The sequence below is a fragment of the Antedon mediterranea genome, chromosome 6 (assembly GCF_964355755.1).
Source record: "Antedon mediterranea chromosome 6, ecAntMedi1.1, whole genome shotgun sequence".
Taxonomy (NCBI): Eukaryota; Metazoa; Echinodermata; class Crinoidea; order Comatulida; family Antedonidae; genus Antedon; species Antedon mediterranea.
Window position 1 is genome coordinate 9254748 of NC_092675.1, and position 20700 is coordinate 9275447.

The 20700-nt window shown below is 34.5% G+C and overlaps 1 protein-coding gene across 1 annotated transcript; it reads right to left on the bottom strand.

Annotated features, from left to right (window-relative positions):
* Nucleotides 1–4000: 4000 nt before the first annotated feature.
* On the bottom strand, nucleotides 4001–9768 carry LOC140051648 (RIIa domain-containing protein 1-like). The gene is made up of 3 exons (XM_072096923.1): nucleotides 9568–9768; nucleotides 4481–4557; nucleotides 4001–4382 (listed from the first exon to the last, which is right to left on the bottom strand). Exons 1-3 carry the CDS (start codon nucleotides 9661–9663, stop codon nucleotides 4238–4240), a joined length of 318 nt encoding a protein of 105 aa, XP_071953024.1. The 5' UTR covers nucleotides 9664–9768; the 3' UTR covers nucleotides 4001–4237.
* Nucleotides 9769–20700: the final 10932 nt, after the last annotated feature.

Consider the following 20700-nt stretch of genomic DNA (forward strand, 5'->3'; position numbering starts at 1 on the left):
TTGTATTAACCAGAGTCACCAATAGGATCTACAAACAATATTATTATAAACTAACAAATATCTAATAATTTAAAAAAAAAAATCGTTAAATCTCAATAATTTGAATAATTTAATTACACAATTCCCTACAAAAATGATTTTAAGAAAAAAGTTATAGGAAGAACCATACAATACGATTAGTCGAACCTAATCTCCAGTAACTGCTTGTCGCGCCTTTTCAAAGCACAATTACAATTTCTATTCTATTTTTCTCCATTTTCTTAGCTTATGATGGGGCTGGTCCTGGAGATTTCATTTTTATATTTCAAAGAATAATTTCCGCAGGCCTAACGGCTCAAATTTTCTACATGTTCTTACCTCAGCCTCATGGTAGGGCTGGTCATGGAAACTTCATTGACTTATACGCAGAACCGCTCTGTATACAAGCCTCATTAACGGTTCTATATTGTATTGAGTGTTGTAATACGCACAGAATGCCTTTTTCTGACGACAGCTATGCATACGTATTGAGGAGATCGGGCATCCGGCTTTTTCTTGTATGTAATTAAACAATGCATAAATCACTGAATAATTCATTATTTTGTAAGTGAAAGAATTAAAAGATTAGCTGACGTACTTTGTAAATATAAAAACTACTTTGTAAATATAAAAAATACATCCTAAATATAACAAAGCCACATACATGGCTGCAGTCGCATGCTCAAATTTGTGTTAGTGTTTACCGACAGACCAACCACCTGACTAACCGGCCGACATAGTGAGTTGTAGAGTCGCGTTACACACGATTAAAAACTACTTCGTAAATATAAAAACTATTTTTTAAGTATAAAAACTCCTTAAATATAAAAAATATAGTACTTCACAATTTTCAAAAACGCCTTCTTAAATATAAAAAAATCCTCCCTAAAGATAAAAACACATTCCTAAATAGAAAAGTATTTCCTAAACATAAAAACTACTTTTTTTTTATTATAAAAACTACTTCCTAAATATAAAAACTACTTTGTAAATATTAAAAACTACATCAGAAATATAAAAACTACTTCCTAAATACAGTCTAAAAATCCTAAAATACAATAAGTACTTCCTAAATATAAAAACTACTTTGTAATAAAAAGTACTTCCTAAATATAAAAACTACTTTGTAATAAAAAGTACTTCATAAATATAAAAACTCCTTCTTAAATGTAAAAATTTCAGAATGGCCGCTTCTTAAAATCTTTTTTTTTTAACCGCTGGCCATAATAATCCGATAATAAATGTGAAAAAAAGTTTTCTTGGTCAATTTATGTGCATTGATTATGAATCTGACAGAAAATTTGTTCCTGTTTTTCCTGCTATTCAATTAAATATATATATATATATAAACCCATTACAGGCACAGAATAAGTAAAGTTCAGAACGATAAAGATGGAAAAGTTGCAATAATCGAGATTCAAACACGGATGATTTTTCAAATTCGATTAAAGCGACTCCTTTAGGCCCACATCCTATGAAAACGTACTAAAAAACAGTTTTTCTTTTACGTTAGCCCATTTTTGTTCAGCTTTGATAAAGTTACATGCATGTTCATAATTGGAAAGTTCCGTTTTGTATATGTTCCATATTCATTGTGAAACGTTGTCTTCGTTTAATGAAAATTATTAGAATAATTATAGGTCTACATGACTTATATATAAAACAGAAAATAGAATTAATTCATTGATGAGTTTCTGTTATTAGTATTCCATACTATAAAATTGATGGTCTGTTTCGTTTGCAGAGAAACACGTTACAAACTACAAAGGTTTAATATGTTTTATTAAAACTGTTGCAGGTCAAAGGTCTATATTGACCAATAATAGCAATATTTATGTTCATACAGTACTTTTAATATAATTATTTTAATAAATGGAATTTTATTTATTTTATGTCTTTAGGCAATGTGGCCAAGGATTACCAATAGTGAATTAATCACTGTCCTATCAGATAGGCTATAGACATGGGCTATTGTGTGAACAAATTCACCGGGGTAACCCCCTACTCTTTTTCGAATAATGAACTGGGTTCTTTAAAGTACACACAGGTTATAACTGTGTACACTGGACCTACGGTTTATAGTCCTTATCCGAGAAGACTTGTTCCACCACCAGAACTAGGAGCGAGTCGGCCTCGAACCCTTGCCGATGTTGTTGTTGTTGGAATATGTTCAGTTGGAAAATTCTCTATGGACAATTGACCAATTTGGTTTAGTTTGTTGTTATATGTGTTCGGTTAGGTTTGTATTAACCTAGAAAAGTTTAGAAATCAGAACAGATAAAATATAAGAACTTCTTCAAACGGTTATTTAGATCATCGTTGATCTGTGAAATAATTGAGAAACTTTTTTTGTTTGAAGAGATTTGTATTGAATATGTTCATTGGAACTGCTGTTTTTCTTCCATGTTTTATTATTGTTATTATCTGGGATCTAATTACAGCTAATAAACTTTTACAATTACAAAATAATCATTTGGTTGCTGGATTACATAACTTAACGTATCCATTTATTCGCTAGGAAATGTAAATACTGCTGGGACAGTCCCATGACGGAATAATTTAATTCGTTAGGACGAAAAACTCCAGTAAAAATAAAAACGAAAAATGTGTTATCAATGAATATGTATTGTTAAGCTATAGTATTTTACGGAGTGAAATTACATGAATTTTGAGGACTACACAAATATATAGGCTTACATATTTCTTTGAAATTTTTACTGGCATTTCTTGTTTATTGTTACACAGGGTAGTAAACACCTGGCGCGTGGTTAAATAATGTCTGCTTCTCTTCCTCAATTGTCAATTCTTGGTCACACCGTTGAGGAATTGGTTTTTATCACCTGTCACACTTCCCTTGTATGAAGCTTTTTGTTCATATATCCGTATTCAATTGTTTGTGGAAACTCTGATCAGGTGTTCATGAATACCCAAGACCACATTCATTTTAGTAAATCTAATGGTCTAAATTATGCATCTGTTCTCGGTTCCAATTCGAGACAGTAAGTGCAAAAATGAAATAAGCCTCTTGCAAATGGGTTCCAGCTCGTTGTCACCTGGTATTTTGCCACCCGGCCCATTGCCACCTCCTCTTTTGTCATTGCCACCCGACAAGTCCAAAGGTTTGCGATGGGGCGGGGGTCAGGGTGGCTTTTCAAGAAAAAAATGGGTTTGTTTTAGTACAGCTTATACACTTAATATTGGTAAAAAGATAAATATCATAACTGCTCTCCTGATCTCTGGTCTCGATAATAAATAGAAGGCATTGTTGAAATTTTTTTTTTTCCAAGACCGAACATCTCATGTTTTTACTTCAGATATATGATGTAACTGTATATTTTTTATACACCGTGTGTATAAAAAATATAGTATAATGGTGTAATGGCGATTTCAACAAGTCTTGTGTTTACATGTGATTCCTTCTGAATTTAAAATAAGGAAACACAAAGCATGGGCTATCATCACATGCTAGTGTCAACACCTAACTTTACCCCAACCACAGCTTGCAGAATTCATTTTTTGTTATCCAAAGTTTGGTTGCCCTTATTTTCTTTTTAATTTGCCCACAAATTTGTTCATTATTATAAAAAATACTATATATGACTCTAGCAGTACTACGACTGTACTACTACAGTATCAAAGGCATTTATCATCAATTGACAAATAAATATTTAATATATATTGATAGATGAACTGAAAATCTGAGTTTAAATACAATAGGAGGCCTTTATATATAATGTTTTACAATAACAACTTCTTTATTTACAACATTTTAGTATAGCAGTAAATTGTACATGCATTATCCTTGGAGTGTAGTACTGATTCTGTGAGCATTGCCAACCCTAACTTGATCAAAGTGAGTAAATTGACACATGTACAGTACTTAGATGAACAGAGTACTTGGATGAACAGAGTAAAAGTAAAAGTGTTTTCCGTTAACAAATTGGTATAACTAAAAAACACACAAAAACAAAACAACCATGAATTTTACAATTTTTTAACTTTTGGTATTTCAAAATAAATTTGTCAAACATGTTATAATAAATTATTTCAAAACTGTTTTAGGTCATGCAATCATTTCTGATATCAAGCTTTTAACAAGTTTTCACATCTTTTTTTAAGTCAATCCAGATTCACAATTCTTCCAATTTCAAAATATATACAGTATTATTCAATCTTTCTGCAGGTTGCAGCCGACATTGACAATATAGATCTTATTATTTTAAAGTTTTCTATTAAGCCTTGCTTCTCGTAATGCCTTTTCCCGCTGTTCCAGTTGTTCCTTGATTGTGTCTTGTAGCAGTGGACTTGTAAACCAATTGGCTGCAAAATCATGAATACGGTCTGGACGTTTACTTAATACATCTCTATAAAAAAATAATTTAAAATTGATCTTAAATAATTTGATAAAATAAAAATATCAATATTGTTAAGAAAAATATGCATTAGATTAATTTAAAATTACCCTAAAAAAGCTGCAAGTAATAAGTCCACTTCAGGATGTTCACGTAAATACTTCTCATTTGCAAGTCTTGTAGCAACCTAAATTATATATATATACAGTATATAAAAAGCTCTGCATTTATGATTGTGACTATGGTAGTACAGTACTAGTTTAGTAGCTATTGTCGATGAGGTCAAATTATTATCCAAAATAACTAAGGGCAACTAATTTCATGGTTAAAAAAACCCCGATCGCCTCATGCGTTGGCCCAATCGTCCCGTGTTCAGAACCATATTGGTCCAGATCGTCCTAGGCCTATTCGTTAGCCCTGATTGTCTTCGTGCGCACAGGGCCCGATCGTCTGGATCTTGTGAGAAAGATAAAATCAAATTTTATATACGCCCTATACTGGAGTATGCTGTAGCTGTGTGGAATGGATGACTAAAAACACAGATTTTCTGTATTTTCTCTCATAATGTACTCTCGACATCTGGAGGCTGCCGAGACACGTCTGAGGTAGTTGAGGGCATAACCCTGGTTTTGTGCTGCCTTTCATGCCATGGTGGCTCACGCATAATGAAGCACTTGGAGAAAGTCAATTTTGGAAACATTGCTATTTTATTCTTTTACAAATTTTCGTGTACAATTTGTATATATTTATATACTCGAGTGAGTGGCCCAATTTGTTTTTTTAGGCGATTTTGAAAATGTAAAACCTCTAGATGGTTGGAAATGGCACTCTCACGTTATTATAGTAAATGTATTAAAAATTGATATTTTAAATATGAAAACTGGGGTACTAGCCTATTAAAGGGTGACATTTTTCCTATAGGCCTATTTTTAAAAGCGTCACAACAGGGCGTTTCGCGCAAGCCGGCGGGGAAAGTTGCTTTTCCAGGGCCGTCGACAGGACCTGTGGCGAAGCGAACTTTGTTAAATGACGCCCCAGATGGTCGGAAGAAATGGTACTCTCGCACATAAAATTCATGATAAATGGCACCTCTAATTTGCAGGAAAAGACACTCTCATTGCAACATGCTACCAATGAGCAAAACGATCATACTTTTTCCCTCCAATAAACACACATGACTAAATACAGGACGATATAACATTTTGTTGCCTATTTCATTCACTTAGTATTTAGTTTTGATTGCGTTCAAGTTCAATGCGAACGTACATCTAGGGGAAGCCCCGAAAATGTAATGCTTATTATATAGCTCAATATTTATTTACATCAATTTGTTGAAGAAATTAAATAAATAAATAGGTATTGATACAGTTGGGTGGGTGGCCTAGAAAAAAAATCGGTTGCTATAATGTATACTACAGTACACAGTTACCACAGTAAGTGTAGGCCTACGATATTATTATAACATATCCATTATGATGATGATCTGTAGGTAACCAATGGCATTCCATTTTTGACGTATATACTGTACACCATTTATGCTTGCTGACTGCCAGCGATCTAAACAATAGGTAGGCCTACGTGGTTGTATGGCGGTGTCCTTTGTACGAATCGTTCGTGCCCTGAGTATGGGTACTATACACGCATCAATATCATGTTACATCCAGGGACCAAAATGCCAAATTTATTTTTCAGGTAAAAATAGGCCGGCAATTCATTTCGCAACTCTTACAAATTTACAGACAGCAATGGGGGTGTGTAGAAAGTGACGACCTCGAATTGGACGACCCCAACGACCCGGGCGACCTCGAAAATGGACGACCTAGAATTGGACGACCCATAACACGAAACCGACGACCCATATAGCCTAGCCTAGGTAGTGTAGTATAACATCCCGAAGCCGAACATAGCCAAAGATCTTTAAACCATACCTTATTATAATACTCGCAAGCAAGCAATTGATTGAAAAAATACAGAAATATCGCCATTTGATACTGAATATGTCGACACGAACAAACGAACATATATGGAACGCCAAGAGTGCACATTAAAACTGCATTCGACTCGATTAGCACACAAAATATCATAAACATGGCAAACCAGGTCAAAACGGCCCCTTTTTCAGCGGCAGGTAAGGTTTGACCGTATACAATATTTCTTATGGCCCTCCCCATGCACATGTTCGCAACACGCTGCTTGGTAGGCCTATAGTGTTCGTTATAAGAAGACGAGATGTAATTATACGTCCATGATTTATTTCTTTTTAATTTATTTTTAATATGTTTGTCGAAATACCATCTTTGTTTACAAAGACAATCATCTGCTTTTTGACCATGCCTTCTTCAATTTAATTAATCTTGTTAAATCCATTTGTAAACTGCTTTTATTTGGAAAAAATAAATTGATTGTGTGATTGGTTATAGAACATGATAAACTTAACGCATTATGAACAATTCTCAATAGATTTATAAAATAATAGTAATACAGGCTAACATTAGTGACTGACATTTTAATAACTCAATCTACGGGAAACTTTGCTGCAACTAGCGTTTATTATTTGAATCACCATAACATACTTTTGTTGATTCTGCATAGTTTCTACAGGTTGTTTTTTTTAATGTTCAGAGATTTATTTTACCCAAAATCTTGAAAATCGGTCGGCGGTTTTCTTTTTTTTTGCTTTTGAGGGACTTTTTTACTTTATAATTGTATTACATTCTTTGTTTGATGCGAGCCTTTTTTGTTTTAAAATGAGCCTTCTAAACTGTAATTTTATCAATTTTGGCTACGTACGAACACATTTTAAAAATTGTGCCCTCTATTTAACATTATAAGTCAATGAATTTTAGGTCTAATACATTCTCCCTAGTCACACACGGACACTATTTTACCAAGTCTCCGGATCTGCTGCACTAGATTCGCCAACTGTTGACGTATCAAGCAAACCGTGTGTAGATTGTTCAGACACTATTGTATAAATAGTGTCCTCGTAGTCTTTAGTGACTTCAAAAAAATCCCGACCAACCGATCCAAATTTAAAAAACAAATATTCTGCTTGAGCAACATGACAATTTGTTTTACTGTAGGCCTAAAATGACGAATACTCATTAATTCACAAAAACATAATTGCTGACATCTTATGAAAACAAATATAACACAATAACTTATTAATAACATCATTAACAACAGACATAAGTATTTCTCTTATCTATATCCATCTGACCATCCATCTTTTATACACAGGCCTTATTTATACAACATATATTTTCCTATATACTGCAAAATCCTGATCAATTACGGGCAGAATAAAGAACAGAAAAGATAATAACCAATATTCATCTGAACCATGGACGTCTAATTATACGTCCATAATCTGACCATTTATCTTTCATACAACATATATTTTCCTATATAACTGCAAAATCTTGATCAATTACGGGCAGAATTACGGGCAGAATAAAGGGCAGAATAAAGAATGATAATAACCAATGAAATAAAAACAAAGAATATTATTTGAAACTACTACTACTACTACTACTACTCTACGCAATTCTGGAATAACCATACTTTTTTCTTCGCAGTTGCCTTTAAATCGTTGCATCACGCATTTAATTTAATTAATTTTGTGTCAAAGATCAAAAGTAACACTTCCTCATATTTTCGATTACAGTAAATATAATGCACCTGCTGAACAATTCTATTCAAATTACAATTCTACGACGAATAGTTGCATAGATAGGAGAACCCTATCTTAAAACCTAATTTGTATTTTTGGGGGTATGGCGGCCCTCATTTTTATCTTCTGTAAATTTGTCCACTCACCAAGTGCGAACATTTAAAAAGAAAAAAACCATTGTTTTAGGTTAATTTAAATATGGTAATTATATTATAATCAGGTCAAAGATCAAAAGTGATACTTCCAGTCATTTTTCGAGAAAAAATCCATTAGAGTAAATGATGTATTCTGAACAAATCCTCTCTAGCTAGTTACATAGATCTGGCAACATAAAATAAAGTCATGTTGTTGGCCGCCATCTTGGGGGCAAACATACAGATAGCCTTGATTTGATTTGATTATTTGGGTTAACGATGACCAATCCACTGAGCAAACCTTACCCGCCGCTGAAAAAGGGGCCGTTTTGACCCGGTTTGCCATGTTTATGATATTTCGTGTGCTAATCGAGTCGAATGCAGTTTTAATGATGCACTCTTGGCGTTCCATATCTGTTCGTTTGTTCGTATCGACACATTCAGTATCAAATGGCGATATTTCTGTATTTTCAATTGCTTGCTTGCGAGTATTATATAAGGTATGGTTTAAAGATCTTTGGCTATGTTCGGCTTCGGGATGTTATACCACACTTAGTCCTATGCTAGGCTAGGCTATATGGGTCGTCCAATTCGAGGCCGTCCGGGTCGTTGGGGTCGTCCAAATCGAGGTCGTCGCTTTCTACACACCCACAGCAATGGTAATGGTGACCTCTAATAAAAAGTAAATGAGCACAGTGCTGAAACAATGCATTTTAATCAAAAGTGAAAGTACTTTACTCTTTTTTACGCTTCTTTTCCCGATTTGTTTTCCCTTATGGTAGGATAATTTTTGTTTCTCCAGATTTATAAGGGGGTGGTGGGGGGCGGGCGTGCGGAGGGTGTGCCCTGGGCCAGTGGGGTCTGTTTTGGCTTTCTAGACTTACTAAATAAGGGTCTTTCAAACCGGTTCCAGTATGGTTCCAATCCGGCGCTGACAAATCAAAATTAATGATGGAGACAAACAACAGAATATAGGCCCAACCTAGCCTAATAGTATAGTTAGGGCCTAGCCTGACTAGATAGGCCTAGTAGGTATCTCCCCCCCCCCTCCCCACCTACCTCCAGATCATACAAAATCAACAAACAAAATCGGGCCAATACAACAAATAAACAAAGTTGATTGAGTCATCTCATAGCTAGAGGCTAGGCCTAGATACAAAATTCTGGCGCCCAGGCCTACGCTATAATTAATAAGGCTTTAAAGTTAAGTCAAGTAGGTTAACTAGTTAGGCTAGACGGTGGTAGGCCTAGCTTACATGGGGAATCTAGGCGGCCTAGGCCTAGCCTAGGCCTACTAGCTAGGGCCTAGCTAGAGGCGCGGCCTGTTCACAACCTTCGTCGTCAAGGAGAAAAAAGCACAACAAAAAGAAGCATGATTGCAGATCCCTACTTTGAACTGATTTAGTTTATCTTGTTGCTCTTCACTTAGTGCCCCAAAGTCGTAATTTTCCATTCCGTGAGGTGGATTGTGATTTGGGACGGCCATACTGCCGCCGTTGTTTTGTAAAAAGCTGTTGTAAATGTTATGGCAGGCAGGTAGCAGTGACAGCAGCAGCAGCGCAGGGTTTACGATGAAATCGGTCGCGTCTAAAATCGGTCCCGTCGCGTTTAAAATCGGTCGCGATAAAATCAACTTCCGGTATTTTGTATGGCGCGCCGCTAGAGCTATACGTATAATTATAATGATTATTGTTGAGGCAAATCACGTGTATATTTTTATTTCTAATGTTTAAAATAGTTTCTAGTAAAAATGATTATTATATGCGGATCGTTAAAAGGCGAGTTACTGAAATTAACCCCCCAAATAAGCCATAACGGAGATGCGCCTTCTAATGATCGTGCAGCCGTTAACTGTAGGCCTACGTTATTTTGCTGACGAGGAATTCCCTTTTTAAAACAAGGCCAACAGCCATAAGTCGCGTGCTAAAACGCATAGTGATACCGGACCGACAGACAGACCGACCGACCGACATAATGAACTATAGAGTCGCGTCCACGCGACTAAAAACACACAGTCAAATCATGGACAAAACACGTACGATCGTTGTCCATGGTCCGTGTAAAGATGACGTAGGCCTATAGGCCTATTACTAATAACCATACGTTTGAAACATCTATGATAGGTTTCCTGCACGTGTTTTTGTGAAGCGATGTATATAATTTATGTATAGGCCTATAAGTCGGCGATACTATAGTTTTAATTTGAATATCTTTTATTTCTTCATTTATAATAATAATTTAATGTAAAAATAATTAAGTACAACTCAGTGTCTCACATCCATACGCCGTTCGTAACTAAATGTTTAAATATCACTGCAAGATTACCTCTTTGAGAATCGTGTCCACCTTTATTATTCATCCATTATTATTCTCACATCTATCATTGTACATCATAGTCCTACTGTATAGGCCCGGTAGATTGATTTATAACTGCATATTATCTATATATTTTATTATTATTATTATTATCTAATTATCCTAAAACCATGCTCACGTCAGAGTGGCGGATATCGAACGTAAAAATCATCGTCATGCATCATCTTCCTTTATTGAATAAACCTCATTGTGCTGGAATGTACTTGCAGGTAAACTTTAAACAATATTCAATAAAACATTTTTAAAACGATTTTCTAAACGAACACATCACAATTACTCATTTGACACCTGTAAGAAAAAATGAAAACACAAATTATTTATAAATAATGAGATAAATATTTATATTTACTGTACTTAAAAAATAATAACTGAAAATAAATATATAAATTTAATAGTATTATTAGAAATTCTATATTCAAAATTTAAAAAAAAATATTTAGGCTAAACTAGGCCTATACTTGTAGGAAAATGGCGGATTGTTCATAGTTGTTTGCCCAAACAATATTACAGTAAGAAATAAAAGGTAAAACAAGTGAACAATAAATCATGCGAAGGACTTCTTTGGGCAAGTAAAATGAGAGACGATATAAAATTCCAATATTTTTCGAAATTTTAGTTTCAATTTCTTTAATGTGGTGTTTGAAGTTTAGTTCGTCGTCTATTTCTACTCCAAAGAATTTGGTATGCTTAACAAGAGGAATTTTGTGGGCAGCAAGGTAAACATTATGAGTGTCGTTAATCAAATCTTGGTGTCGAAAACCAAAAAGCATAAAAAGGCATTTGTTAATATTTATAAGTTTGTTTGCATTAAAATAATCGTTCACGTTCTTCAATTCCCTATTAAAAGTATTGCAAATAAAATCAAAATTAGTGTGTGAATAAAAATTGGTGGTTTCATCAGCATAAAAATAAAAAGAAAGGAAGTCAGATGCATTAGGTAAATCATTGATATACAATAAAAAAAAAAAAGAGACCACGAGGAACACCACAAACAATAGGTTTAAAATCGGAAAAAACATTGTTGATATAGGTGCATTGAAGTTGATTGGACAGATAATCTGTAAAAAGGTCAAGAGTAATGCCACGGATACCATAGTTAAAGAGTTTTGAAAAAGTAAAATAGTGTGATCAATGGTATCGAATGCCTTAGACAGGTCGTCAATGAATAAGCCAGACGTACGAAAACAACTTATTATGAATAGCATCCACAATTTTGTTGGTAAGATCAATTAAAGCAAAAGAAGTGGAATAGTTTTGTCTGAAACCGTATTGTTTATTGTGTAGAAAATGTTCTGTCGGTTAATGAAATTATAAGTACGGTCATAGATAAGTTTTTTAAGAATTTTTTAAAAGAAAGTAAGAACAGAAATTGGTCGATAATTATTAGGATCAGATTTGTTACCTTTTTTAAATATAGTAGTGACCTTTGCTTTTAGGGAAAGGTCCTGTGGATAAAGATAAATTACAAATATATGTAAGTGGAGAAAGAATAAGGTCTATTGATTTTTAAACAATATTGCCACATATATCGTCAATTACAGCAGCTTTATTGTTTTTGAAAGAGTTGACAATTTTTAGAACCTCTTGTTCCGAAACTGGGGATAAAAAAAGGGAATTTGGAGTAGGAGGACTAAGATACTGATGGAAACTATTGATAGAACTAGTATCGATTTCTTTTGCTAATTCATGCCCCATATTAGTAAAATTGTTGTTTAATAAGTTTTCGGGTCTTTTGTTAAATTTCTATTACTCATTATCTTAATGTTAGGAATTGTGTTGTTTGATGGTTTAAGTATAGAGTTTATAGTACGTCAAGTAGCTTTTATATTGGATTTGATTTTATTAAAAAAGTTTTTATAATAATCCACTATAACACTTTTTAGAAGATTATTTAACTTATTACGATACTTTTTGTATTTCAATAGCGTTGGAAGGGTGTCGAATGTTTTTGTTTTTGTATGAGATGGAGGTTAAAAGCCCGTTGGTCATCCATGATTTTAATTTCTTTTTCGTGGATCTAACAAAGAGAAGTTCCTATCATATAGGGCTTTGTACTTTGCAAAATTTTCTAAATTTTCGCTTCTCTTTTTCTGTAGATTTACTTGGATTAGTAATGTTCACAGGTGCCACCAACATGAGTATGGGAGCGCACAGTGCTAAATTAAATCGTATTTTTTTATCACTATGAGTTTGAGTGTCACAAACATGAGTAAGGGAGCTCACAGTGCTAAACTAAATCATATTTATTATCGCTGTGCGCGAGTGCATCCAAATGAGTATAGTAGCGCATAGTGCTAAACTAAATCCTTATCACTGTGCGCGAGTGCAACCAAAATGGGTATGGTAGCGCACAGTGCTAGGCTAAAACCTATTTATTATCACTGTGCGTGAGTGCAACCAAATGGGCATAGTAGCGCACACTGCTAAACTAAATCCTATTTATTATCACTGTGCGCGAGTGCAACCAAAATGGGTATGGTAGCGCACAGTGCTAAACTAAATACTATTTATTATCACTGTGCGCGAGTGCAACCAAATTGAGTATAGTAGCGCACAGTGCTAAACTAAATCCTATTTATTATCACTGTGCACGAGTGCAACTAAAAATGGAATGGTAGCGCACAGTACTAAACTAAATCCTATTTTTTATTACTGTGCGCGAGTGCAACCAAAATAGGAATGGTAGAGCACAGGGGTAAACTAAATCCTATTTATTATCACTTTGCGCGATCAATGAAGGCAACAAACAGGATTGGACCAAGCCATGATCCTTTTGGGATTCCTCCGTTTGGTGTTAGTCATGGTGAGAAAAAAACTCTTCAATTTCACCCTGTGTTTTCTACCTGCAAAGACAGCTTTGATCCATAAATTCCGTTGATACCTATGTTTTTTAACTATCTAATTAAAACTTTGTGGTTCTAATCATCTTTTGTTTCCGTCTCGAGGAACAAAAGCAATTTGACCCTAAAATGAAGGTTAGATTATATGGCACAATAGGTAAGAACAAAAATTTCGATAGTGATAAGAGTCGAAATAAAAAGAAAAAATCTAAACCTACGTAAATCCTAACTATACACTCGAGGTTAATGGGATTGTCAACACGGCTTCAAAATGAAGCGATATTCTGTAGCAGTAATTTGTTGCTTTGTATTCATTTCTGCTTATTGCGTAAGAATAAATATTAATATTACCATTATCCACATGGTAAGACAGTTGAACTCTACCGAGGAACAGAAAGCAAATTCAAATCTTTCTACGATTCCATATGTCCGTTCGGTAAGTCATTTCTATTATATAACTATATATATATATATAACTATAATTAGGCCTACCATACAGGGAATAACAAATAATCTTGACGCCTCCATAGTTCGTCATAAGAGCCTAAAAGGGAAGAAGTCTCGGTGGAAATCAATACAAGGGTATGGAGGAACTTGCGCACAGATGATTAGAGCCGCTACATATATTGAATATATACGGCTCTGCATATGATGTGAGTAGAACGCAACCAACGAACAAAAACATAAGAATACTCTTCACAACAACCCGCTGCTTTCGCATGTTTAAGATAATGATGTGCTGTACTTTTGTTTTTAGATACCAGTGTTTGATTGGGACGATAAAACACAACAGTATATACTTGGATCATTTTATTACGGTTATACATTAGGCGCAATCCCTGGAGGTTGGTTGGTTAGTAAAACTAGCGGAAAACCAGCATTGATATTCTATCTTATCTGGCAAAACGTATTAGCAGCTTTTACTCCTTGGGCTTCAGGCGTGAGCTCCAATGTACTGATTACCATACGAGTTTTAGAAGGCTTGGCAGAGGTTAGTTTCTGTGACATTAAACAGATATTATAGTTATAGTTTCCCGCACCTATATGAATTTATGTTATGGATGTAGCTGGCGTAATGCTGTAATTGTTTTTCTTATAATTTTATAAGCATTTTCTCACCTGTTTTACTTATTATTAATCGATAAATCATTACTATAATATTTTTAATTTTGTTCTGGTGAGCTTATTTTGTTTTCTTGCATCTTTTAATTGAATATTTTGATTTGAATGTGTCTGATGATGACAGGGGCGGCCGCAGGACTATTTTAAGAAGACTCCAGTGCTGTAGACACTGAGTATTTGAGCAAGAACATTGTTAAATGACACCCCTACATGGTATAGTCTAGTAGGAAATGGGGGTTCCCATGCACCTCTCAGGTATATTTTTTTAATGTGATTTTTTATAATCCCAAGTATGTCTAGTAACCAGATCAGGTTGTTAACATTTTCAAATCGTGTCCCATGAGATTGCTTTTGACTCATTTAGTCGGCCATGTTAGTTTTAACAAATTATCATTTTTTCGCATTTCTCAGGAACCTGAGGTCGCAGAAATATAATTTGGGTACCAAAGTACTCAGAATATGTATGTTTGTATATGCTCTAATGAAAGTTTTTTGTATACAATTGCGGGAAGTATGATTTTTTACCTTGCTTTTAAATGATGTCCATATCTCAAAACCGGTTGTCATAGAAACTTTATTTTAGTCTCAAATAATGCAGAATACCAACATTTATATTCATGGTAATGCAAAAGTTCGGCCGAAAGATCCGAAATTATATTTTGACCTTTGACATAATTTCATTTACATTTTTACACAATTTTGTCCATATTTTAGAGCATTAGCAGTTCTCGATAACTAACAGACATAGAAATATAATTTTTGTGTCAAAGTACTCTCGATATGCATTTTTATATCCACCCAAATGAAAGTTTTTTGTGAAAACTGACCGGAAGTAGGACTTTTGACCTATGACCTCAACTTTAAATTTTGTCATTATCTCAAAAACCGGTTGTCATAGAAACTTGGTTTTAGTCTCAAATTGTTCAGAATACCCATATTTATATTTGGCCAAAAATGACCGGAAATGATATTTTTTACATTTGACATACTATTTTTTTGTTTGTCAGTTTACTTGGGTTTACTTGGGTTTAGAGGCTGGAAGCGTTGCTTGTTTGCCTCTCATTACTTCTCCAGTGCATCTGGTGTAAGGGTCGTACTTTATTGGGTGGTTTGTCCAATATTTTTCCAATGCTAATTTGAATCGGTTTATTGTATTGGCTTTAACAGCATGCCCAGGTAGAGAATTCCAATTATTTATAGCTCTGAATGAAAAAGTGGTTTGTCAGGTCCTCTTGTTCTTGAGTTCTCATCCATATCAAAAAACATGTTGGCATCAAGGTTATCAAATCCTTTTATAATTTTGAAAATTTGTATGACATCTGACCTTTCTCTTCGGTAGGCTAAAGTAGGAAGATTCAGTTCTTTCAATCTGTCTGTCTTGGTAGGATAAATGCCTTATCTCAGGAATAAGTCGTGTGGCTCGTTGTGGCACTTTTTCTAATAGATCTTCATCTTTCTTATACAATGAATACCAAGCTGTATTGCAGTATTCCAATGTTGGTCTTATAATGGTTTTGTAAACTACATCACTTGCATGGAGACTGAAAGTTAATTTCATATCAAATTTGACTTCCAGCTATCTCACTTTATCCTCCACTTTGATTGGTTTCTGTGTTGTTTCCTCACCCATTGTATACTCATGATGTTGATTATTCTTCCCATAGTGCATAACTTCGCATTTATTTTTGTTGAAGGGCAGCTGCCACTTCTTTGACCAATCCATGACTGCTTGGACATCACTTTGTAAAGCATCAGCATCTTCTGGGTTGTCTACAGTTCTAAGTAATTTTTTGTCGTCAGCAAAGAGTTTGAGGTCGGAAAGAACGACATCTGGAAGATCGTTAATAAATATGATAAACAATGTTGGTCCCAACACGCTTCTTTAGGGGATTCCGCTTGTGATATTTACACTTTGTGATAGTTCACCACTTACTGTAACTTTCTGTGATAGTCCAGTCAAATATTTCTCTATCCATCGGTACAGGTTACCTTCAATGCCATATGATTTGAGCTTGCTAAGTAAACGTTGATGCGGTACACTGTCAAAAGCCTTTCAATAATCTAAATACAAACAATCAATCAATAGAGTGACCATCATCAATGTCCTCTGTCCATTTCTCCAAGACTTCAAGCAATTGCGTTGTACAGGACCTGCCACTACGAAAACCATGCTGCTCATCGCTTAACAAGTTATTTTGATTTAGATGATTTATAAGTGCCTTTCGTATAATTTTTTCCATAATCGTCAACCGTCAAGCTTACAGGCCTATGGTTGTTTGGGTCATCCTTCCTTCCTTTTTTGAAGATTGGTACCACTGTAGCTTTTTTCCAGCTTGTTGGAACATCACTGTCATTCATCAGCTTGGTAAAGATTATCTGCAAGAGTGCAGTATATCCGGTCCTGGTGATTTAGGCTTATTAATGTTTATTGATAAGAAGGCTATCGATATCGTGTACTGTAAAGTCGATATCAGTTATTTTAGATTATGTTTTCTTTTCCAAGTGAGGTACTGTTGATAAATCTTCTATGGTGTAGACACTTCCAAAAAATGTGTTGAGAGTTTCAGCTTTATCCTGGTCAGATGTTGCCAATTTTTCTTCTGGTGTCTTTAGATTTGGAATGCCTGTTTTTGTACTTGTTTTCGCTTTGACATATTTCCAAAAACTTTTGATAATATCTTCTGCCAGTCTATTTTCAAAATCATATTTAGTCTTCCTAATAAGTGTGGTAGCTTCATTTCTTGCTTCACAGTACTGGTCCCAATAGTACGATTCTTTTGATGGATCACTTTTTTTATTCCAGCATTTGCGTTTCCTCTTTACAGCTTCCAGAGCGGCTTTATTCATCCACTGTGTGGTTTATTACTTGTGTATTTCCTTCGCATGGGTATACAGTCATCTATACATTTTTTCATTATATTTTTAAAGATGTCCCACGCTTCTGGTCCGGATAAATTTTGTAATAGATTAATCCATGCAATGTCTTTTAATTGGTTTCATGACATGTCATAGTCTCCATTGTAGTAGCTTTTCGCAAGTATATCTTCATCACAAACTTTAAGTCCAACCGTCGTAATGAATTTAATATTCACATGGTCACTCTTGCCAAAGGGGGATCCAATGGTTATATCACTAATCAAGTCTTCCTGGTTGGTAAAAATAAGATTCAGCATACTTGGTGTTTGTCCGGTTCTAAATCTTGGTTCTTGTATATGTTGGTATAAAAACAGATTCCAAGAATTTGCAAATGTTGTTAGCATCATTTCAGTATACTACATTTTTTTGCAAATCAATGTCTCGGTAGTTAAAATCTCCTACAATTACTAATTGTGGATAGTTTAAAGTGTTGACCTTCTCTAGCATAGCACATAGCTGTTTGTTGTTTTCCATAGAACTTGATTGGCTTCTGTATACACAACCGAATAGTAAATTAATTCCTCTGTCTTTTATCTGTATCCAAACAGACTCCTCAAATGATTCATTTTCAAGCGTTATCGGGGTACCAGAGATTCCTTCTTTCAAGTAGATTATTACTTCTCGCTTGATATCTTTTTTTGTGGGCAGAGGAATATAGTGTCAAGGATATATGCCGTGCTGTGACAAAAGACGAGTGGAAGTTGCCGAAGCACATACTCCTTATTACCACAATTAGACATCTCTATCGCAGTAAGCAATTGACAACTATTCTGAATAGGTTCTGGGTCATTGTGAGACATAGAACTTGAAACAGCACTGATGAAAGCTGTAGATGAAATTTCTACATTCCTTACTACTCCACAAATAATTACTGGTGATGGTAATGATGTGTTCCATTTTGAGTGGGATAATCTAAACAAAGTTACCACAAACATCCATTGCTCAAATATGGTAAATACCACAGGCGGGATTATGATACAATAGGTAAAGCCTGGATTTAATACCGTTGAACCGCTTGTTACCTCTTTATGAGCGAATCAATATAAAGTCCCGGATGATTGAAACACCAGAAACCCTTGTTCCTGTGCAGTTGTATGGTAGTCAAGTTGGACTCAAATTTCAAGATGGAACTGTTTTCACACCATCTGCAACTAACGATACAGCGTAGCCTACTGCAAGTATATACAGGATTATCTTATCTGGTTCATGCACGGTTCATTGGATGTCAACAAGGAAATCAACTTGTTCCAGAGTTTCGTGGCTTCATTTCAGCAACTTCAGTAGTCAAACCCTCAACAAATTCAACAATTGATTATTTCACACCCATCAACCAACCCTATGCTGTCCTACCCCCTTCTCTCATTGATCTGATTGAGAAAACATCTGAGAAGCTGAACGAGGAAGAGTTGGATGAGGAGGGTCACATCCTAGAAGAACTCCTCTCGATCGAATGAGGATTAATTAATACATGTATGCTTTAGTGTAGAACTATTAATCTCAAAATAAAAAATGATAAGGTATATCATTGTTTACAAAATCATTCAATAGGGTTAAAGGTCGGAATGTTGATAACTAAACAATGAATTTATCCTAGTGTATTATTACTAACAAAGATCGGCACAAAAATGTTGTTTCTATGTATGTTAGTTATCGAGAACTGCTAATGCTAACAAAATACGGACAGAATTTGTAAAGATTGAAAAAAAATAGTATGTCAAAGGTAAAAAATATCATTTCCGGTCGTTTTTAGCCAAACTTTTTTATTATCATAAATATAAATATGGGTATTCTGAACAATTTGTGACTAAAACCAAGTTTCTATGACAACCGGTTTTTGAGATAATGACAACATTTAAAGTTGAGGTCATAGGTCAAAAGTCCTACTTCCTGTCAGTTTTCACAAAAAACTTTCATTAGGGTGAATATAAAAATGCATATCGAGAGTACTTTGGCACAAAAATTATATTTCTATGTCTGTTAGTTATCGAGAACTGCTAATGCTCTAAAATATGGACAAAATTGTGTAAAAATGTAAATTATGTCAAAGGTAAAAAATATCATTTCCGACCTTTTTCGGCCGAACTTTTGCATTACCATGAATATAAATGTTGGTATTCTGCATAATTTGAGACTAAAATAAAGTTTCTATGACAACCGGTTTTTGAGATATGGACACCATTTAAAAGCAAGGTCATAGGTCAAAAATCATACTTCCCATAATTGTATACAAAAAACTTTCATTAGAGCATATACAAACATACACATTCTGAGTACTTTGGTACCCAAATTATATTTCTACGACCTCTGGTTCCTGAGAAATACGAAAAAATGTTAATTTGTTAAAACCAACATGACCGACTAAATGGGTCAAAAACAACCCCATAGGACACGATTTGAAAATGTTAACAACCTGATCTGGTTACTAGACATACTTGGGATTATAAAAAAACACATTAAAAAAATATACCTCAGGGGTGCATGGGAGCCCCCATTTCCTACTCTACTAGTGTACTCTCGCACGAAAAATCATAATAAATTGCACCTCTCGTTTGCCAGAAATGTCACTCACTCTATAGGCCTAGTGCGCTAGCAAACAGAGGATCGTAGCATATGCATTCGACCGGTAATAAAACATACGCGACTAACAATAGACCTATATATAGGATAACATTTTTGTTTTCGTTGCGAACGTCACGGGGAAGTCCCCGATGAAGGTACTTCTGGTACGGTATTACATTCTAATAACTGTACTCAATTATTGTAAATTTATTAGCAATTGATAATTTTTGAAAGTTATACAAAAAATATGAAGCTGCTGCTATAATATATTAAATTGTGTTATTTTGAATTAAATGCTAAATAAAGTCAGATCATGGAGTAAAGAATACTCTTATACTTATTCTTTACTCCATGGTCAGATGTTAAAACCACAATTTCCAAAATTCATTTTATTTATCCACTATAAACTTTACAAAAGTGTTGTTTAAACCACACTCCAAAATAAAACAAAGAAAATTATGATATGACATTTACAGAAGGAAGCAAACTTTGCTCTGCTACCGGTATAACACGATTCAAGTTTCGGAACTTCCATAAATTACTACGGAAATTCAGCCTAATATTTACGGACGTACGGAAAAACAGAACTATACGCACAATTATGATTTGGCCTAAAAACTGGCAATAAAAATGGACAAATCGATTGGCAATATGCCTAACATTTAAAAAGAATGAATATAGGCTATATTTTTTTTTTTTCGCAAAGTTCA